General features: G+C 37.1%; 1 protein-coding gene and 2 pseudogenes across 2 annotated transcripts; 2 read left to right on the top strand and 1 right to left on the bottom strand.

Annotated features, from left to right (window-relative positions):
* The first annotated feature begins 1,734 nt into the window (after positions 1-1,734).
* On the top strand, positions 1,735-3,102 carry LOC143615333 (uncharacterized). Its single transcript, XM_077088482.1, has one exon. It carries the CDS (start codon positions 1,862-1,864, stop codon positions 2,879-2,881), a length of 1,020 nt encoding a protein of 339 aa, XP_076944597.1. The 5' UTR covers positions 1,735-1,861; the 3' UTR covers positions 2,882-3,102.
* A 722-nt stretch (positions 3,103-3,824) lies between these two features.
* LOC143615336 (disease resistance protein RPM1-like) lies at positions 3,825-6,624 on the top strand (annotated as a pseudogene).
* A 5,965-nt stretch (positions 6,625-12,589) lies between these two features.
* Positions 12,590-22,389, bottom strand: LOC143615347 (uncharacterized; annotated as a pseudogene). Its single transcript, XR_013150456.1, has 4 exons — positions 21,826-22,389; positions 20,043-20,813; positions 14,230-14,808; positions 12,590-13,405 (listed from the first exon to the last, which is right to left on the bottom strand). The product of XR_013150456.1 is annotated as an uncharacterized LOC143615347 (transcript).
* Between the last annotated feature and the right edge of the window lie 1,207 nt (positions 22,390-23,596).

Raw genomic sequence — 23,596 nt, 5'->3', positions numbered from 1 at the left:
AATAAACAAACTTCCTGTTAAAGAGTTCACCGCTTTTATTTACAACCAAACTAACGTATGACCTTACGGTTACACATCCTTTCTGTTTCCCGTTACCGAAGCAGCCGTTACCTGGTAAAACTCATTCCGTACATCCTCGACGAGTTGACTGACACGTGTCCACCGTTACAAAACCCTATCACGCCGCCTTTATACCTTCCAATTTATCCTATAACTTTTAACCGATTTCATTCAATTCAGATGGTCGCCGTTAAGTCGCCGGTTAAAGTTAACGTTTACTCGTCCGCCGGCAACCACCACCAGATAATATGGTAACTGTTTGTTAATTTAGTGTTAGATTGACTGACTGCATGCCAGGTGTTTGTTGAAATGCTTCAGTAAGATTAGCTGTTGTGTTATTATTGATTCAATATATTTGATGCTAGACTGCCTGCCAGGTGTTTGTTGAAACGCCTCAGTAAGATTAGTGGTGTCTTTCGATATTTCGTTCCGATAAAGTGGTGTTAAGACTGGTAGTAGCTGATTAATTGAGCTGACTGCCTGCAAGGTGTATGTTGAAACGCCTTAGTAAGATTAGTATTTAGTGGTGTATTTTGGTATTTCGTTCCGATAAAGTGGTGTTAAGACTGGTAGTAGCTGATTAATTGAGCTGACAACCTGCCTGCAAGGTGTTTGTTGAATTGCCTTAGTAAGATTAGTGTTGCCTTTCGATATTTCGTTCGGATAAAGTGGTGTTAAGACTGTAGGGGTGTGTGTGGTGTGGTTCGGTGCGGTTTTGGGCTAAACCCAAACTTTGGTTTTTGGATTTTTGAAACTGTTCGGTTTTTGATTTTTCGGTTTGGGTTTTCGTTTTAGTTTCGGTTCGGTTTCGGTTTTTTGGATTTTTGCCATTTGAACTTGAACATTTTAGATTGAAAAGAAAGTTGGCCGAAAATAATTAATTTAGTTATAAATAATTTTGTTAATTGTTAACTAATGGACTGTTATACATTTGGCCAAAAGTATTTGAATTACATATTTATTAAATTCTGATAAATTATTTAAAATAAAAAATAAAAGAATAAAAATCTTGAAATTCGGTTCAGTTTTTTCGGTTTTTATTACATGCAAACCCAAAACCAAACTGTCAGCTCGGTTTTTACAAAAACATAAAACCAAACCGTTCCATTTTTGTTTTGGTTCGGTTTTTCGGGTTTCGGATTGGGTTTTTCGGTTTCTTGCAAACCCCTATAAGATCAGTAGTAGCTGATTAATTGAGCTGACCGCAAGGTGTTTGTTGAATTGCCTTTGTAAGATTAGTGGTGTCTTTTGATTGATTTTAATAAAGTTGGTGCTAGACTGCTACTGGTGATTAGTTGAGCTGACTATTTGCCAGGTGTTTGTTGAAACCGCAGTAAAATTAGTGGTGTCTGCTGCCTTTTGATCGATTTCAATAATTTTTCTGATTGATTAGTGGTGTTTTTTGGTTATATTCTGGAAACCTGGTGCTAGACTGTTAGTAGTGATAGTAAGCTGATTCATTGAGCTGACTGTCTGCCAGTGTTTGTAAACAGTGTCGTTTGATTGTGATTTCGATATCCCGTTCTGATAAAGTGGTGTTAGACTGTTGGTAGTGATAGTAGCTGATTAATCAAACTGCCTGCCAGGTGTATGTTGAAATGCTTTACTAGTATTAATGGTTTCTGTTGATTGCAATTTCAAATTTTTCAATATTTCATTCCGATAAAGGGTGTTAGACTGCTAGTAATGATAGCTGCTGATTAATTGAACTAACTGCCTGCCAGGTGTTTGTTGAAATGAGTAAGATTAGCAGTGTCTTTTGATTGTGATTTCGATATTTCAATCCGGTAAAGTGGCGAAGATGAGTTTGGGGACGGCGGAGGATGATTCTACGACGGAAATCCATCTTCCGGCTGACATTGATTGGGAGATGCTGGACAAATCGAAGTTTTTCTTCTTAGGTGCGGCTTTGTTCTCCGGTGTTTCAGGGGCATTGTACCCCATGGTGGTGCTGAAAACACGAAAACAAGTGATTGTTAAAGATGTGCCTAGTGTCAAGCTGGCGGTTTCCATATTCAGACATGAAGGTTGCAGGGGGTTTTACAGAGGGTTCGGGACTTCGTTAATGGGTACGATCCCGGCTCGATCGTTTTACATGGCGGCATTGGAGACCACCAAGAGTAGTGTCGGCTGTGTCACTTTAAAAATGGGGTTTTCAGAGACGAAAGCTGCTGCTATTGCTAATGCTGCAGCCGGGTTAAGTTCAGCCATGGCTGCACAGTTGGTTTGGACACCTATCGATGTTGTAAGCCAGAGGCTAATGGTTCAAGACGGAAACAGCGCAGTCAGATACAATGGTGGTATTGATGCCTTTAGAAAGATTATCAAAACAGACGGTATTCGTGGGTTATATAGAGGATTCGGGATTTCAGTTCTGACATATGCACCGTGTAATGCTGTGTGGTGGGCGGCTTATTCCATGGGGCATAGGGCGGTTTGGGGCGGGATTGGTTGTTATGTATTAAAGAAAGAGGGAGATGGTGGTGGTTGTGGCGGCGGGTTTACACCGGATTCGAAGGCGATAGTGGCGGTGCAGGGGTTGAGTGCCGCCATGGCTAGTGGGTTCTCGGCGGTGGTTACAATGCCACTGGATACGATCAAGACAAGGCTGCAAGTTTTAGATGGAGAAGGTTGTAATGGGAAGACGAGTATCATGCAGACGGTTAGGAATTTAGTTAAGGAAGGTGGATTGAGTGCTTGTTACAGAGGTTTGGGTCCAAGGTGGGCTTCAATGTCGATGTCTGCAACTACAATGATCACCACCTATGAGTTCCTCAAGAGGCTTTCTACCAAGAGTCAAGACTGCAATGTTATGGGTTGAGGATGCCGAAATTTGACAACCGAAAAGATAGAAGTAACACGCGGTTTAGAGGAGAAGTGTTCTCTAAATACACATGTAAATACTGTAGATATTTAGGTGCTAAGTTGTTATATTATTAAGGTTTAAGTTTATGGTCAATAATCTAGTTCTCTTTTAGTTTGGGAGAATAGGATCAATATCTATACATGCATGAAGGTTGTAATCTGATCACCAACCTATGCACACACACACACTATATGCACATACACATAAACATACATTTGCACATATTGGTGTCAACATTCATAGAACCATGATGTGCGAGTCAAGAGCGCATAACGTGTGAAGCTGCGATTTGATAAGGCGAGTGTGATGATGTAAAAGAGCACATATTTACACTGCTTTATTGCTTTTTATTTGAATCATGCTCTCTATACATACATACATACATACATACATATAATGTGTAAACACATTATAGACATACTAAATGATTTACTTATTGAACCTAAGCGTGGTTCGTGACGATTGGACTCAAGATGGTCCTCTTTCTAGGCAATATCAGCCTTTCAAACTTTCTCAGAGTCACCACGAGTAGCCGAATGGTGTGTCCGGCAACTAGAAGAGTCATCAACGCAATCCATACGCCCACAATACCTTCTGCAACATGCTTGAATGACTCTGACTCGGGTGTCGGTGTTAAAACCCATATACTAACCAAGTAACAGTAAGTGAGAGAGAGATGTCACACTCATAAAGGCTAAAATAAATGGTTAATGATAATAATAATAATGGCTATGCATAATGATTCACCTAACATTTACAAGTGGTGTTAACCAAGTCAATCTAGTTTGTTTCTTTCCCTTGAGCTTCCTAGTAATTTCTTGTTTTCACATAGATACATCCGCCCGCAAGGACAGCACGAATCAGTGCACCTTGCACACACCTGATCTAGATTGCAAAAATGGCAGATGGTGCTGTGACTTTCTTACTAGAAAAGGTGACAATGATTCTGAGGCAAGAAGCATCGTTACTTGGAGATTCACAAAGCGACGTTGAAGCTATACATAAGGATCTAAGCATCATGAAATGCTGCATGAGGGATGCAGAAATAAGAAGCTTTAAGAGCCCATTGGTGGAAACATGGGTAAGACAAGTGAGGGAAGTGGTCAACAATATAGAAGACGTGTTAGACGAGTACGTTTATTACAAAGATATGGAAGCAGAAAGCAAAGGGTTCAAGACATGATCAAGGTTCCAATGCACATGACCCGAAGACGTAAAATGTCTTTGAAGCTTCGAAAGCTTAAAGCAGAAATCGGAGAGGTTTGTGAAAGAAGAAAAAGATTCACATTTGATGTTCAAATGCGAGACGAAAGCAGAGGGGGTAGAAACGATCCTGTTCACTGGTGGCAGCGTCAAGAAGAGCTGTCCATGTCCGTTGACGAAGACAAAATAGTGGGAATGGGTGATAACAAAGACCAACTCCTGGAGTGGCTGATGGATGGTGATACTAAACCGATGGTTATATCGGTTGTGGGTATGGGTGGGTTAGGTAAGACCACCCTGGTTACTAAAGTGTACAATGACCAGATGATTCGACAGTACTTTGATTGTTGGGTGTGGGTTTCCGTCTCTCAGACTAACGAGGTTGAGGAGTTGCTAAGATCCATAATCAAGCAGTTATTGGGGGCAAAACATGAACCGGTTCCTAGTGATTTGGGATCGAAGACTTACAAGGATTTAGGGGATATGCTTATCGCCTATCTGAGTAACAAAAGGTATATCATTATCCTAGATGATGTTTGGAATATACTTCTCTGGAGTAGAATCAGAAGCGCATTTCGAGATAATCGTCTTGGCAGTCGAGTTATATTCACAACAAGACAAGATAACATAGCAAAATCAGTAGGACCTGGAAAGCATATTCCTCACCTGGAGCCTCTTGGAGAGGATGATTCATGGGCTCTCTTCTGCAAAAAGGCTTTTTGGAGCGAGTCGGGTCATTCTTGTCCGGAAGAGCTAAAAGAGTTAGCTCAGGCGATTACCAAGAAATGTGAAGGTTTGCCACTTGCGATAGTGGCAATTGGAGGACTTCTGTGCTCGAGAAACCAAGCCGTGTTGGAGTGGAAGAAAATATATGATAGTCTTAACTGGGAGCTGAGCAACAATCTTCTCCTCGAGAGTGTTAAAGGGATATTGTCATTGAGTTACAATGATCTTCCATCTCACCTAAAACATTGTTTCTTGTATTGTTGTGTTTTTCATAATGGATATCCAATTAAGAGGAAAAAGCTTATAAGACTATGGGTGGCAGAGGGGTTTACCTCGACGAAAACAGGGCTGACAATGGAGGAAGTAGCGGAAAACTACCTTGTGGAACTTAGTCTCCGAAGCATGATTCGGGTCACCGAAACTAATGACTCTGGCAGGCTGAAAACATTTCGCGTCCACGATGTGATGCGAGAACTCGCGATGACAACATCTGGAAAAGTCAACTTTTGCTCAACATATGATGACAGAGAGGCTGTAACTGAAGGTAAAGTACAACGACTTTCGGTTTATAACAGAGGTGAAACTGTTCGTTTAAGCAGGTCGTTGTCACGCCATCTGCGTGCTTTCTTTGTCTTTCAAATGGAGACAAATTCGTCTTTTACCATTGATGCGATCATGTCTAGCTTTAAGTTTTTAAAAGTTCTAGATCTGGAGGCAGTGTCTGTTGGAGCGATCCCAAATTCCGTGGGCGATTTATTTAACTTGAGGTATTTGAACCTACGAGGAACCAACATCAGTGAGCTTCCACAGGCGATCCAGAGGCTAAGGAATCTGCAAACACTTGACGTCCGAAACACCCATCTAACCAAGTTACCAAGCGGGATATCAGTTATACCAAGACTACGCCACTTGCTTCTCGGTCACTCTAAAGCTTCCACAATTCATTCTGGCTTGCGCGTACCTACGCAAATCACACAAATACAAAGTTTACAAACTTTAGCATCGATTGAAGCAGAGGACGGACTAATCCACAAAGTTGGAAACTTGACCGAGCTTAAAAGATTGGATATAACTAAACTGAAAGCAAATGATGGGCCGAAACTGTGCAGTTCGGTCAAAAAGATGAGACATCTTAGGTGTCTAAGCATCACCGCAAGTACAGAAAGCGAAGAACTTGCGCTTGAAAGATTTTCTCACCCTCCTTTGTATCTCCAGAAGCTGGCACTAGTTGGGAAGTTGAGTAGGCTGCCTCCATGGCTTGAGTCTTTATCAAATTTAACGCATCTTTACTTGCGTTGCTCAAATTTAGCAGAAGATATCGATATTCTTTCACCAATCTAGAAGTTACCCATTTTAGCATGTTTAGAACTCAAGAACGCTTGCAACCGCAGGCTCTTGCACTTCAGAGCAGGTGGCTTTAAGAAGCTCAACAAAATGTTATTGCTGGATCTTCCGGCGCTTGTTTCTTTGAGATTTGAGAAAGGTGCGTTGCCGAGTATCAAAGAATTGAATCTAGTACGATGTCTAGAGACGAGTTCAACGTTACAAGGCATCCAACATCTTACAAGTCTTCAGAAGTTAAATTTGGAAGAAATGCCAGCAGAGTTGGTTGAAAAGCTGCGAGGTGATGAGCGTACAAATGTTCAACACATAAACACAATCAGCATATTGTACCCAACTGGCCAAGGACAAGTAATCGAAACACTTTTTTAGTTGTGAACTAGTATTCATACCCGCATTGCAGCGAGACATGCTAGATATATTAGATGTATTACCAACTTAAACCAAATTGAAATCCAATCCGTTACCAATAAATTACAAATAGATAAAAACCTCGTTCGTTCATATATATTACGTTATTTGTAGCATGTAAAAACGCTCATATTTAACAAACTAACACCTTAATTTATACTTATTGCTTTAACTGTGATGTAATCTCTTAAGAATGAGGGGCAAGGGGATTGATCGAGAAACATCTCTTGTTCTTATTATAAGATCGTGACTGGATCCGCATATGGTGCTATATTTTTATATTTTTAAGCCGTACAATGTACAAACAGTTATGCATTTCTTGTGATTTTCTAGTTAAAGATGATATTTTAATGAACCCACCCTAGGTATTGTCTGCTATAAATTTTTTCATGTTAACTTATGGATTAATAAATTATGGATGTATTATCCTAACAAGATCATTGACTATCTACAATATAAATTATGGATTAATAATACTCATGATGTGAGCTTTAATTGACTACACTTTGTTTATGCTTAGACGACTCAAACTGGAAATTTCTCAGCTTCTTAACTATAGTTATGTAAGATTTGAAAAGTATATATGTGACATTTTCTGTGAAGTATTATTTCAAAATTTATTTTATCAATTACTCATCGACCGGTTATATGTTTTTAACATTGTTTACAATTAAAAATTTGTTTCAACACTAATTTAATTCTTTTCAAAATATGAAAATTTGTGCATAATATATGAAAATTTGTGCGTATAAAAAAAAGAGTCCGGCTATGGACAGCCCCATACACCCCTCAATACGTGGCGTATAGTTTTATACGCCGCGCATAGGAATTTTTTTTTTGTTTTTTTGCTGTACCTGATATACGCCCCGTATAGAACTATACGAGGCGTATAGGGTACGGACAACCTACGAAAACCTGCGGGTTGCGATAGTTAAATCAGTTGTTAGCTCGTACCTTATACACCCGTATAGTGCTATATGGGGCGTATTGGGCGAATGTGAATTATTGAGCTCATCGGCTCCTCCTCTCTTCTCTTTATTATATATTCACATGCATTTCACACACATATGCAAAGTTAACATCACCACCCGAGAAAGAAAAAAAAATGTCCCGCTATTACGTGCCACTTTTATCGTAGAACCAAAAAAATGTCGAGGTTCAAACAATTAATTTCCAGAATCGAACAAGGAGGAGACGAGATACGCGCATAACGATTAGCCTAGCACGCCGGGGTTACTGTAGGTCCCTTGAGTGGACCTAACAACGTGTTCTTAAATCAATCTCGCTTGCGAGCTAGCGGAAATCACTCACAAGCAACCGAGATCTCGGATTTTGCGTGACGTTGTTTATTACTGATTTAAGAAAAGAAAGAGGGAGAGTAGAGAGAGTTGGTGAGAAAGGCGAGGATGGTATTTTTAAAAAGGTTATGCGTGCATGGACATACTATTTATAGTAGAGGGTATGCCATGCACCTTTTCATTATGTATGACCCAATGGGCTTTTGTTTACAAGGCCTCGGGCCCAAATATACATAATAGGGGTGCTCACGGTTTCGTTCGAAACCGCGAAACTGCCAAACCGGTCATCGGTTTGGTTTCACGGTTGTTTTTTCCCTTAATTTTGGTTGGTCAGTTTTAAAATTTTCAAACTGTATCTAACGTTTTGGGTTACGGTTTGCACTGAAAACCAACTATATAAAACCGGGCCGGACCATATGATTTAATTATGTTAAATTTTTAAATATCTTATGCTATATATGTATATATAAATATATTTCTAGATATAATCTAATTAAAATTTGTAGTGTACACAATATATAGTTATATATTAATAAATGCTAACAGTCTTACACTAACTAAATATAATGGGCTAAGCCCAAACCCCAAATGCAGAGGTTGTGTTCAAACTTGTGATTTAGGCAAGTTGCGTTTGAACAGATGTATAAAATTCTGCTTATTATTGAAAGTTTTACTATAAACATATCATACCGTACTATGGACATTATTTATCATACGGTTTGACCTAAAAACTGCGAAAATTGAACCGTGAACACCCCTAATACATAAACAAAGACGAAAGCTTGTTAATACAATCTGAACAAAATGAAATAATACAAAAGACTACATTACATGAATGGGCCCAACAGTTACCAAATTTGAACCAGGTTTCGTTGTAAATTTATTTAATATAAAGTCGTTAGTTGCTTTTTTTACTAAGATATGTTACCACTACGTTTTTCAGATGTATTTCGGGTACGATAGTCAGCCTGAACAGTCTTACGGTCAGCCTTCGTACTAGTTACTAGTTGACGGGTCGTATTATGGATCTCAGTCTTCTTCTTCGTACCACTTACCAATAGGAGAGGCACCGTATTAGAAACTCAGTCTTCCTCATACCAGTTATCAGTAAGAGAGGCACCGTTATACGGAACCCAGTCTTGGCCAAATGTACCAATAGAAGTGCCACCATATTACGTTTAGGAAACCGTTCAAGAGGATGACGGGTTAGATAAGGATGGACACGAACATGACAATGAGAATTATGATGCTGATTATATATGCGAGCCGACGGTTTCGTATAAAACAGATATTGTACGACACCATATGTTTTGTTTAAGTTATTTTTATTATTATTATTTGAGCATGTTTTTAAAATGAGCTTATAACTGTTTCAGGTTTTTGAGTCCCGTATGAGTAGGAGGATTGGGCCAAGAAGAGATGACGGGAGCATTGGTGTGTTATTGTGGTCCAACGGTCAAGAAAAAACGGTGTGGACCATGCATTAAATCGTGGATGGGAACCAGAAATGAAGGCAACCGTCAGGCGTACCGGTAGTAGTAAAAAGTGTTGTTCATTTAAACTCCTAGGAAGGCACGACGCGGCAGGTCATTTTTTGAGGATTGAAGTAGTAAACTAGATACACAACCACGATCCCGTTGGCTTTGAGGAGGGACATGCACAACTCAGGAATATGACCGGCGATGAGCTTGATCTGGTTGCGACTTTATACTGGAATGACTTGAGGCCTGGTCAAATTTACATAGTCGTACGTGAGTAGTTTCCCGGTTGCAGATGTATAATCAAGGATATATACAACGTTGTGAGTAATATTAAAGATTAGGGGAAATTGACGATACCCCCGTGAAGGTAATTGAAAACCTTCCTAGTTTTACTATATAAAACCAGTATTTATAATATTTATTAAAGTTTTAGTAAATCCAATGCAGATAATGGAAAACTTTTTTAATAACAATGGCTTCGTGTTCTATACCCGAGAGAATTCTGATGGTTGGCATAAGTTGTGTATATTAGTATATTAATTATTTAGTTTTAGTTTAAACAAAGAGTGAACGTTGGTACTTCAAGCGTGTTTACGTGTTTCAGGTCATCGAATGTTAAAGATGCTTATCGGGGTGATTTATGAGCATGGAATGAAAGCTTAGAAGAGTGGAATTGGGTTGGCATGCTTTCCAATGTAGAAATCAAGAAAAACAAAATTTGGCCTGCCAGTTTTGTCCTTCGCGCAACGCGAAGGAATCGGGATGAAGTGGTTCGCGCTACGCGAACCAAGACAAAAAGGAGCCTGACTATTTTGTCCTTCGCACGACGTGAAAGACATGCCCATTATTGGTTCGCACTACGCGAACCGCCTTAAAACGAAGAAAAGAAACCTAAATTAATATATAATCATTTTTAGGCCTCTATTCGAGATATCACTTGTTCCAGGAGCTATAGAAGAACCTTAAGATGACTTTGCATTATCCTGAAGATTCTGGTTCGTCGATTCATCGTATGAAATCATCCGTTCATCAGATAAGCGAGTCAATTGTCATGTCGATGTTAGGCTAAAACTTTTGTATTCATTATAGGCTAGGGCTTTTGTGTAAACCAACTTTTGATCAGACTCATTGTGCTTCATGATTAAGAACTTGATTAAGTTTTGTTATTTGATCTTGTTTGATTTATCACTTGATTGTTTAAACAATTTGTGTCTTTGATTATTGAATCTTATATCACTTGTCTAGTTGTGTCCATCACATTTAGGGTTAGCTCTTGTGTCATTAAACCAATAACCGCTAGTTATTGCAACCTAATTGATGTTCATAATATAAAATTGGTAATTGGTAGATCGAGTTCAGTTGTGCCAACAATTCGGTTAGGGTATCGTTTGTCATCACAACCAAACTATTACTATTAGGTCTAGTAATAACTGTACAATCAAGTTAATTGAATCTGTGATTAGTTGATCATCGCATTACCTGAACTTGGAGTGAATCACTTTTCTCGTAATTGTTTTTACAAGTAATCGTGCTGCTTTAATTAATCTTTAAAAAAACTGTTTGACATCGTTTGTATGCATAATTAATATTAGTTAAATCACGAGTTCTGCTTGCACTTTCCATTGATTCCCTGTGGAGACGATTTTACTTACCCATACTAGTTATAGGTATTTAAGTTTCATAAATACTTGTTTTTTATTAGAGCACAACATCTACATCAAATTCTTCCACCGAGAGGACAGAGGATATTTTCTTCTGTCATAATAAGTCGATAAAATTTGATGTGCATTCCCCGAGGTGTTGTTGATTGACATAGGGTACAATACCAACATGTACAAGTGGCCGTTTGTTCAGTTTGTTGGTGTGACGTCAACATCGAAGTCGTTCTTTATCACCCACACATTTTTAATTAGTGAACGAGAGAAGAAACCGAGTTGAGAGCCAGCACGCATTTGACGACCGTCGAAACTACGGCGAGTGCACAACAAACCGAGTTGAGGGCCAGCACACCAACTTGAAAAGGTATACATGATAGGGTGTCGATTACGACTCTTAAACTAATTGTAAATGAGTATGCTTTGCTAGAAAAGATGCATGACAGCGGGGCTTCATGCGGCCACCATTTGTTTATGTCTACAGGTTTTCCGTGTGCTTGTCGGCCGGAGAGATACGTAGCTAACAACAGATGTATTCCATTAAAGGATGTAGACCCATTCTGGAGGAGGCTCAATTTTGATCCGCGTATCCACAGAACGAAGAACAAGACTATGAAGCAAGAGTAAAGGATATCAAAAAATCACTTTCGTTAATAAACGACGATCAAAAGAAAAGTATGTTCTTGAAGCTGATGTCTGTTTTTCCAGGAAAATCAAATAAGAAGGAGCCTGAGAAACGATAGGACCCTCGGGGGTGCCCAACTCTAAATCGGCAACCCAAAAAACCGGGTCCCCTTAGACACAGCTCCTACAGATGAAAACCCCAACCCTTCGCTGTCTCGGCGGCGGTTACGATGCCATTGGATACAATCAAGACGAGGCTGCAAGTTGTAGACGGAGAAGGTTGTAATTGGAATGCGAGTATTGTGCAGACGGTTAGGAATTTAGTTAAGGAAGGTGGATTGAGTGCCTGTTATAGAGGGTTGGGTCCAAGGTGGGCTCCAATGTCTATGTCTGCAACTACAATGATCACCACCTACGAGTTCCTCAAGAAGCTTTACCAAGAGTCAGGATTGCAATGTTATAGGCTGAGGATGCTGATATTTGACAACCGAAAGGATAGAAGTAACATGCGATTTAGAGGTGAAGTTTTCTCTAGATACACATGTAAATACTGTAGATATTAGGTGCTAAGTTATTATTAAGGTTTAAGTTTATGGTCAATAATCTAGTTCTCTTTTAGTTTGGGAGAATAGGATCAATATCTATATATGCATGAAGGTTGTAATCTGATCACCAACCTATGCACACACACACACTATATGCACATACACATAAACATACATTTGCACATATTGGTGTCAACATTCATAGAAACATGATGTGCGAGTCAAGAGCGCATAACGTGTGAAGCTGCGATTTGATAAGGCGAGTGTGATGATGTAAAATAACACATATTTACACTGCTTTATTGATTTATATTTGAATCATGCTCTCTATACATACATAGAATGTGTAAACACATATTAGACATACTAAATGGTTTACTTATCGAACCTCAGCGTGGTTCGTGACGATTGGACTTATGATGGTCCTCTTTCTAGGCATTACTAGCCTTTCAAACTTTCTCAGAGTCACCACGAGTAGGCGAATGGTGTGTCCGACAACTAGAAGAGTCATCAACGCAATCCATACGCCCACAATACCTTCTGCAACATGCCTGAATGACTCTGACTCGGGTGTTGGTGTTAAAACCCCATATACTAACCAAGTAAGTGAGAGACATAGAAGTCGTTGCGATCCACATAATAACCATTAAAACCCACAAGAAACCTTATGCTTCAAAAATGGTAGTCCACTAATAAGCAACAAGATGATGCTAAGAGTCGAAACAAAGCCAACCGTGTTGCAAACTAGAAATATATGGTATAACTTCGTATGGTTGTATACCATGACCGCGGATCCAGCCTGTGCGATTGAGTTGTCTTGCCAAACACCACTTGGAGGATTAGTGCCGGCTTGAAAGGCCATGGTTGCGATCAATGATGCGACAACCATTAAGGAACTTCGTTTCCTGTTCAGCCAGTCTTCGCTTTCTGTTAATTCTTCTCTTAAATGAAGAGGTAATGGTTGTTTAAGATGCTCTAATCCGTATAAACCCGTTTTTGTTCTTGAACCGTTTGGTCTCTGTCTAAAAGAACCTTGTATATTCGTCTCAACCGCTCCTGCTCGAGTTAACGACTGCATGATTTGTTGATATTTCAAATCTCTGTGAACTTGGGCTAATATATCCATTGAAGTTTCGCCATTTGTGTTTGTTGCGTTCACTTCTATTGTTGTGTTGCGTAGCAAGAAGTTTATGGTCTAACAAATGTTCAAAAGAGAAAATTTTGAATTAGTCGGTGGCTTGGATTCGGCCGAGTAAATTTAAGTCGTTTTTTTCTTTTTTTTTAATAAAGATTTTGAAATTGTAGCCGGTTTGCTACCCCCGAAAGCAAACCTAGCATGTTCGCTTGTGTGGCAAGCGAACTCGAGTTTAGAGTTTGTTTTTGACACCAACAAACTCCAAAAACATTGTCATAGCTTGTATGAGTTTGCTTACAGCGATAGAAAATTAAGCAAGTAGAAAAAATAGGCCACAAAAATATAATTTTATACAAAAATTTATATAAAGCAAACATAAAATATTAATTAAAAATAATTAAAACAAATTGTCGGGAGAGCGGGCCCTAGGCGAGTAGGCGGTCCTTCCCCCTCCTTCGGGCTGGCCCTGCCTGCTTGTCCAAAAACTTTAAAGAACTTTTAAAAGACCGTTAAGAAGTACTTGGCTCGATCCTAAACCACCTATTAATCCAAAAAAATCTTTAACATAGGATGAATCAGTCATGATTAATGGATAAAAGCTTGCAAAAACAAATTTTTCCTCTCGCTTTTAACACTTTTGGTTTCCTCGCGCCTAAAGCTGTGGAGTTACTTACCTGTGTTCAACGGGTCATGCATAGTAATGTTATGACTCCAAGATCAGCAAATGTAGTTTTTAAAAGATTGGGTTTTGCAATTCAAAAGGGTGTAGCGGCACAACTTGTTGTCCGCTTGCCTTCTATTTCGATGTAATCAAAAACTTTTAATTTATTGATTAAAATTTCTTTAAAAAAAATCTGAGTGTATATATATATATATATGCACACCTGAACTTGTTTGTCAGCAACAGCTAGGTGTAGTACAGTATTACCATCACCATCTTTAGTGTTTACAAACTCATGATCATCCACAGTCTCTACTAAAAGCTTCAAAACCTCAAGTTGGTTATGCTTCACTCACAACTGCAGTATAGTATCCGGTTGCACCATGGCTCTCGCCGCAAGAGGTTGAGCTTGCACCAGCTCTTTCACAACTTCATGGTGTCCTTTCACGGCCGCAATATGAACAGGGTTTGCCCCATCAAGATCGCACGCAAGACAAGCCTCATCGTTAGCTGATATCAGCACTTTAACTATTTCAATGTACCCTTTTGCTGATGCTATATGAAGAGGCACACGTTTTTGTGCATCGTGTTCCATAGCGAGGTGTGGCTTTCGGGTTATAACCTCCTTGACGAAATGAGTATGACCAAGCATGGATGCAACGTGTAGAGGCGTTTCGCCATGGTGGACAAGGGTAACTCTATCAAGAATGAGTGGATCTTCTTGAAGCAACATTAGCAAGATGTTTATGTTTCCTTCTAGTGATGCTTCATAAAGAAGTGTCTCCATTCTCTCCATGTTGATCTCTCAAATCCACATAACACAAAGTAGAATAATAGATTATATATAGAAGTTTGGCATAGGTCATGCATTCATGCTTTATTTAATTTATAGAAGACTTAACTACACAATTGGTGCCTAAAGTTTCATGAAAGTAACAACATTGGGTATTAACATTTAAAAGTTACTTATTTAGGTATTCAACTTTCAATTTTGTAACAAAGTTGGGTACTAAGTCTAACATCCGTTAAAAACTTAACAGAATGGGAGTCATATGAAAAAAAAAACTAAGGGAAATCTTGTCATCACACCTTTAACCCATACTAACGTATCAACTGCTTCTTCTTCACTCCATGTTTGTAATTTTCAATTTTGTAAAAAAGTTGGGTACGAAGTCTAACATCCGTTAAAAACTTAACAGAATGGGAGTCATGTGAAAAAAAAAAACTAAGGGAAATCTTGTCATCACACCTTTAACCCATACTAACGTATCAACTGCTTCTTCTTCACTCCATGTTTGTAATTTTCAATTTTGTAACAAAGTTGAGTACTAAGTCTAACATCCATTAAACACTTAACAGAATTGGAGTCATGTGAAAAAAAACTAAGGGAAATCTTGTCATCACACCTTTAACCTATACTAGCGTATTAACTGCCTCTTCTTCACTCCATGTTTGTAATACAGGGAAGACACAAAGTCACGATTAGGGCAAACAAAGAACAATGGGCGCGAGGCAATTAGGACAGAGTTTCAAAACTTTGAATTCGATATGGCTTACGATACGTAATTTCGGCAATCATATGCTACTTAGACGCTTTGTTCTTGAGAGTGAGATGAAACTGAAAACTGTATTTTATTTTATTTTATTTTTGTCCTGGCCTTCATTCAGAGCTTTTTTCTATCAATTTACCATGGTAGGGAATTTTCCATCAGTAACTACCATAAAGTTTATGAAAAGGACAAGGTCAATTATGTGAATTTGTTGGATGCATAATAAAAAAGTTCTGTATACTAACTTTTTTACTTCAATGACATTTCATAACGTAGAAAGGTTCTGTATTTTTTACTTCAATGACATAATAAAAAAGTTTGGTTATCTAATGAAAAGAATCGTGAATGTAACGAAATTCATTGGTAAGTGTCATGGAATACAAACTTTTTTAATATGTCATTGAAGTAAAAAATATATAGAACCTTTTTACGTCCAACAAATCCACATAATTGACATTGCCCCTTTTATAAACTTTGTGGTAGTTGCTGATGGAAAATTCTCCACCATGATGAATTTTGAGAGAAAAAGACTCTGGATGAAAACCTAAACCAAAAAATAAAAAAAAATACGGTTTTCAGTTTCATCTCATTATTGAGACAGAGGGTCTAAAGAGTATATCATTACAAAAATTAAGTACCATAAGTCAGGTCAAATTTAAAGTTTTGAAATTCTCTCCTAACTACCGACGATCCCATTGTTCTTCGTTTTCCCTAATCGTGACTTTGTGTCTTCTCTGTATTACAAACATGGAGTGAAGAAGAAGCAGTTAATACGTTAGTATGGGTTAAAGGTGTAATGACAAGATTTCCCTTAGTTTTTTTTTCACATGACTCCCATTCTGTTAAGTTTTTAACGGATGTTAGGCTTAGTACCCAACTTTGTTACAAAATTGAGAGTTGAATACCTAAACAAGTGACTTTTAAATGTTAATACTCAATGTTGTTACTTTCATGAAACGTTAGGCACCAATTGTGTATTTAAGTCTTTATAGAATTTTAGATAAAAAAAAATACATGGGTTGATGGATTTTAATAGTCCTTGGCCTGGATTAAACCCTACTCAGGAAATGTTTATAGACAGTCGCAAGTTGCAACTTTGAACGTATTTTCTTCCAACAATCCCATACTAACTGAAAAGCAACCCCGTTAGACTTTTGCCGGAGGAAAATACGAAAATACGTTCAAAGCTGGGACTATCAATAAACATTTCTTGAGTTGGCATTAATCTTGGCCAACAAGTGAAATTCAGGTATTTATACTTTCCAATAAAAAGCTACAAGTTTTGCCACTTGTCACTATCACATTAAACCTCACAATTTTTAACAAATTTATAATAGTAAAATAACATTTACCATTCTTAAAATTTATGCTTCAAAATTTGTTACTTTAATATTTACTTACTATTTTTTTTTTCGAATTTTTGATATTTATAATAATCTTTTACTTTAAAACTGTTTTAAAGACTATTGTACGACGACTGTGTATTAATAGTGTTTAATAGGCTTATTGTTTCTTGTATATCGATTATTTATTAAATATTGTATTTTCAAGAACTATTCGTATAGTAGATGGGTCTCAAACTAGTATATTATAATCTACTATAATGTTTTCAAGTTAACTAGTGGGGGTATTATCCAAACAAGTCATTGACTAACTACAACATAAAGGGAAAATTCCCAATAAATATTTATGAAAACAAATTTCTAGTTTTAGGTATTATTTGCAAGAAATTCCAGAAATAGGTATTATATACTAGTCGTGACAAGTAGTTTGTAGAACCAATTACAACTTGCTACGTGCCCTTAAACTAACAGTAACGAACATGTTCACTAATCATTTACTCGTCACGACTAAATAAGTTTCATGCCTCGTAATCAACGCCCACGAATAATTTATAAGTCATTTAGCCGCGACGAGTAGATTTCCCGGTTTACATTCCCTACACGAGTAGTTTATTAGGAGTTAACTCGTCGCGACTAATTTAACCTTATAATTTACTCGTCGCGACTAAAAGACTCTCATGGGCGTTGATTACGAGGCATGAAACTTATTTAGTCATGACGAGTAAATGATTAGTGAACGTGATCGTTACGGTTAGTTTAAGGGCACGAGGCAAGTTCTAATTTGTTCTACAAACTACTAGTCACGACTAGTTTATAATACCTATTTCTTGAATTTCTTGCAAATGATACCTAAAACTAGAAATTTGTTTTCATAAATGCTTATTTTGAGAATTTTCCCACAACATAAATTATGGATTAATACTCATGATGTAAGCTTTAATTACAACTTGGAAAATTCTCAGCTTCTTAGCTGTAATAGTTTAAGATTTTAAAAGTATGTGACATTTTCTGTGCCGACCTTTTCTAAATATAATTATCACTTAATATACCACTTGTATACTTTAATGTTGTTATTGTTAAAATTAAAATTTGTTTACATTAATGCATTTATTTTTAAAATATGAGAATTTGTGCATTAAAAAAAAAAGATAAACTGAAAATTACAACTATTGAAACTTCATGTTATTGCTTTAAAAGCAAGCAATCACTTCTCTCCAGTCAACTTGGGGTTTTATATGAAATGTTACTACTACGGAAAACTGGGTCTGGGTCATCACCGACGAAAATTATTTGTTGGAAAATATCAGTCGGCGTCAAACCGTTAGTATTTCACTAGCAGATTACCGATGGCTACATGTTACTCGTTTATTTTTGGTTTGGACCGTAGGCCACAAAGTCATGTTGGGTTGGCTGTGATGTACATTGAATAACAAGTGCCACGTTAATAGACAAGGTTATTAGCGGTTTTGCTAATAATTTCTTGGTAATTAGTGATATCCTCCACCGATGCATATTAAACAATCGTGTCGTTTCAGTTTGTTAAAATAGGATCAATTGGAACAATTTTCAATTTCAATCAAGTGTGTGTTTGCATTTTGTGTTTGTTAGTTTAAGTGTGATTACAAGAATGGCGTCGAAGAGCAAAGGTCGTATCCGATCATCATACAATCATAGCCTAAAAGGGCATCCGATTGATTTGTTCCTAAATGCAAGGGCGCTAAAGTGGAAATTAAAATGGGCAGAGGGCATGATTTTTTTTACTGGATGATGAGAAGCTTAGCTAAGAGTTAGTTATGTCAATACTTGGGCTACAGGTGAAATTAGAAGCCCATCACTGTAAGTGGTTCGGCCATCCAACGTTTATGCCTCCAATTCATCAAAGAAGACTTTTCCCCTTTTCTCGCAACATTTAATCATTTTCAAATTTAGATTTACGGGGTTTCTTGAGTTTTTATTTAATTTAATGTCTTAATTTTCGTATTCCATAATTATTTTGTAATTTCGAAAACTTGACAAACCTTCGATAATAATAAAATCTCCTTTATAAAGGACCCCATTGTAATGGTTTAAGCATTCAGAAATCAATACATTTTCTTCTTCTTTGAGATCTATTTCTCTGTTATCATTTTATTGCTTCCTCTTTGCATCACCGAGTTACAATGGATACTTGATTTTGTATCAGCAAGAGCCAAAGTTGCTTGGAGTCCAAGCTAAGCTAAATAGTTCTGCTAGGGCTGTAAACGAACAGAATTAACATGAACAAGGCCTTGTTCGTGTTCGTTCATTAAGAAAATAATGTGTTCACGAACACTTACCGAACAAGATTTTATGTTTGTGTTCGTTCATTAAGGAATTGAATGTGTTCATGAACGGTTCACAAACACAAATGAACATAAATAAAATCGCCAGAGCCTAGAGATTGAGCCCAATGTATTCGTCAATGTGAATAATGAAAGCATGTAAACGAACACGAATAAGGGCATGTTCGGGTTCGTTCATTTAACTTTAAATGAACACGAACACTTAATCGAACAAATATTTATAATGTTTATGTTCATTTATGTAAAAATGAACATTTGTGTTTGTTTATGTTCGCTTGTTTAACATCGAATATAACTAAACAAAGATGAATGAACACACATGAACACAAACAAACATAAATGAATATAAAATAAATGAAAACACTTAAATGAACACAAGTTAATAAATATAAAACCTTTAAGTAGATGACTAATCCAACTAATATTTAATTAATTTTCTGATTAATACATAAAAAAACATATATAAATAGACAAAAACAAACATAAACGAACGTATATGAACATAAATGAAGGAACGGAACATGTGTTCATGTTCGTTCGTTTATTAAATAAAAGAACATAAACGAACTTCCCGTCGAACGATTCACGAACAGTTCACCGAACATTCGATTCGTTTACAGGCCTAAGTTCTACACATAAAGGACTGCAACCTACAACCACTTCTTAAGTACATGTAACACAATAAATCAAAAAAAAAATTCTTATATAAGCACAAATATTCTAAATACTCTTCACTACATCTACTATATGTATCAACATGTCACCTACACATTTGAGGATTCAATGGCTAAATGCTGCAAGTTAACTTTAAGTATGGTGTAAGATAATTGGACCTAAGATGGCCTTCTTTCTCGAGGACGGCAACTTTTGGAAAATTTCCATTAGCCGAATCGCGTGTCCTCCGACTAGCAAAGTCATCAAGCCAATCCATACCAACACGATACCGTTTACTACATTTTTAAATGTTTGTGCCTCGGGTTTTGGTGTCAAAACCGATATGGCAACCAAATAACTGAGTGACATAGATGCCGTCGCAATCCACATAATAACCATTAGAATCCACAAGAAAACCTTATGCTTCAAAAAGGGTAGTCCACTAATAAGCAACAAGATGATGCTAAGAGTCGAAACAAAGCCGATCGTGTTGCAAACTAGAAATGTATGGTATAACCTTGGATGATTGTATACCATGACAGCCGATCCGGCTTGTGCGATTGAGTTGTCTTGCCAAACACCACTTGGAGGATTAGTGCCTGCTTGAAAGGCCATGGTTGCTATTAATGATGCCACAACCATTAAACTGTTTCTCTTCTTGTCTAACCAATCATCATTGTTCTTCGAGTCTGTCTTCAAGGGTTGTTTATTATGATACTTCATGTTGTCAAGCCCAATCTTGCTGCTGGGATTTATAGGAATTTCTCCAAATAAGTTTTTTGTTTTGACCTCGGTCACTCCTGCGCGTGTTAGACACCGTAGGATTTGTTGATCTTTCATGTCTTTAGGACCTTGAGCCAATATATCCATGGGTGTTTCTCCATTTGTGTTTGATGCATTCACTTCTATTGGTGTATTTAATACCAAGAAGTTTACAGTCTAACAAATGTTCAAGATAGGCTATGTTAGTCTAAATTGTATATATTTTAATTTTACCTAAGAATCCTTGAATAAGATGGATGACATGTTACTATACATCTTACCTTACTCAGACCCTGTCATAGCTTTGCTATTGGTGGGATTTACTGAGTACGATGATGATGACGACGACGACATGTTACTATACATAGGCCGAAATTATTACAAAACACTAAATTATTATGAGAATAAAAATAACAAATCTAAATCGTTTACGTTTTATTAATCCTTCATATTTTTTAGGTTTACATAGGTGAAGTTATGGATAAAAACCGTCAAACTGGTTTGTTCGTATATTTTGTTAACGTTTAGCCATTAGTATACCAATATGTAGGTATGTGTAGGCACACATGACTTATACATGTGTAGTTTATATGCATATTTTTCTTGAATTTCAATAAAGATATTTTTCTTGAATTTCAATAATTTTTATTATTTAAAAAAAATTAAGATTTGGAAAAATCTATGATTTACTTTTGTTCCAGCGTGTTCTCGCATAAAACTGTGCTCCGCCTAAAACCACCATGTAATGAATTTAAGGAACTAAGCAGTTAATGAGAAAAAATATCGGTTATCGCAGTAAGATATTATTGGGATATCGATAATTTTAATATCATGCAAAATTCATATATATAACAATTTAACACTAATAATTCAGTATAGTCTTCTATCATTAACAAATTAACCTTTTGCAACTTGCAAAATGCTAACAATTGTAGCAAGTAAGAATTGATTACGACTTAAAACACTAACATTGAAAATTAAAAGTTGATAATTAAGACCTAAACTCTGATATCGGAATATCAATGATATATTGGTAAAATATTAGTCAAATATCGGTGAATATTGCTGACAATATCGGTACCGATATTCTGACCGATATTTTGACTGATATTTCACCAAGGGACTATATCGGTGATATATCTACGATATCGACTGCATAGTTAAGGAAAGCTGAATAAACATTACATACCTCAATCTGTTTGTCAGCAACAGCTAGGTGTAGTATAGTATTGCCATCAGCATCTTTAGTGTTTACAAACTCATGATCACCCATAGTCTCTACTAAAATCTTCAAAACCTCAAGCTGGTTATACTTCACACACAAATGCAAAATAGTCTCCTGCTGCACCATGGCTCTAGCTGCATGAGGTTGAGCTCGCACAAGCACTTTCACAACTTCACACCGTCCTTTAACGGCTGCAACATGAAGCGCGTTCCTCCCATCGCGGTCACGTGCACTACATGTCTCAGAGTTAACCGATACCAACGCCTTAACAATATCCACATGGCCTTTAACTGATGCTATATGAAGTGGCAACCGCCTTTGTGAATCGCATTCCAAACAAAGCTTCGGCTTTCGGGTTAATATCTCTTTGGCAAAGTCTATGTGTCCAAGCATAGATGCAATATGTAGAGGCATGTCATCTTGTTGGTTTAGGGTAACTTTATCAAGAATCAGTGGATCCTTTTGAAGCAACATTTGTAAAACTGTCAGATTTCCTTCCATTGATGCTTCATAAAGAAGTTTATCCATTTTTCTCAATTATGCAGAAAACACAAATTAGCTCAAATAAGAGGAAGTTGTTTTATATAGCTAAAATTTGGTATTTAAATATTTAATATATCTAATTAACTCTTGAATTGTAAAATTTCCTGTCTAACTTTAGATTTTTCTCCAGTCAATTTATGTTTTTATATTACAGTCAATTTATGTGGGTGGGAAATTTGTTCCAACAGAGGCTTCTCTGAACAAGTCTCACACTAGTTTATGAATGGTACGCTTACCAACTAGTCAACTAGTATGTAGTTTTCTAGAAAGGATAACTACAAGAATACTATTTGACCAAACTAACCATTGACTTTTAATTTAAAAAAGAAAGTTACTTCAATAAAAAAACGACATGTGCAGTAAGAAGATTTGGGTTCTCCCGTGGAAATCTAAGTTCGATTTTTACTTGTGCCATTTTAGGTGGATGCTGACAATGAAGGATTTGATCTAGGCCTTGCGAGGTTGTCGGTTCGGATTCTGAGCCCACCCAGATTTTCGTCCCACCATGTGTTACACCAGAGAGTTCTGTTCTTGTGGCGGCACAATGGCTGTCAAGTGGCAGCCGGCGGTAAGGTTTCTGAGGGAATGCCCAAGCCAAACTCTAAAGCCAGCGTGAGCCGGGCTAAGACAACATAGTCTCGCTAGAGTGAGGTAACGGGGCTCTCCAAATTAAAGAGTGTGGTGACCTAAACATAAAAAAGAAATTCGCCGTTCTTAAAAAAATAAAAGCACGTGTCCACGTGAGCGCACATGAAGTTGATGATTAAGGCTTGGAATTTTATGGGGTTATGTTTGAAATCTGACTTAACAGGGCTTTCTCACAGTGATGAGTTTCCTCCTTAATGGTGTTTCTAAGTGAGTCAGACATAGAGCGTCAAAAACAGTATTAACAAAAGACATTATGTTTACTTGGGTATTGGGGTACTTTCAAACACTATTAAAAAAACTAAATTATTAAAAAAATATACTTAACACTTAATTGATAACTGTTAGTCTATGTTTGAAAATTGTTTATTGACTTCTTAATGATTTTCAAAAGTTAGGTCTTGTGGCTTTTTGAAAGCAACTTTTTAACCTTTTCAAAAATCTTAAACAAGAGGGATTTTTTATGTTTGCCAAACAATTGTTTAACTTATTGCTTTTTTAAAAAACCATTAAGTCAATAAGTTGTTTTCAAACTCAATAAGTTAGA

The sequence above is a fragment of the Bidens hawaiensis genome, unplaced genomic scaffold (genome assembly GCF_021521415.1).
Source record: "Bidens hawaiensis isolate Kalapana, Puna unplaced genomic scaffold, B.hawaiensis_p1.1 tig00042501_1, whole genome shotgun sequence".
NCBI lineage: Eukaryota > Viridiplantae > Streptophyta > Magnoliopsida > Asterales > Asteraceae > Bidens > Bidens hawaiensis.
Note: the sequence above shows the minus strand (reverse complement) of the source record. Positions and strands in the feature narration are given on the sequence as shown.

What these genes read in the sequence shown, in the direction of transcription:
- LOC143615333 (XM_077088482.1), top strand. Translation starts at nt 1,862, where the DNA reads ATGAGTTTGGGGACGGCGGAGGATGATTCTACGACGGAAATCCATCTT.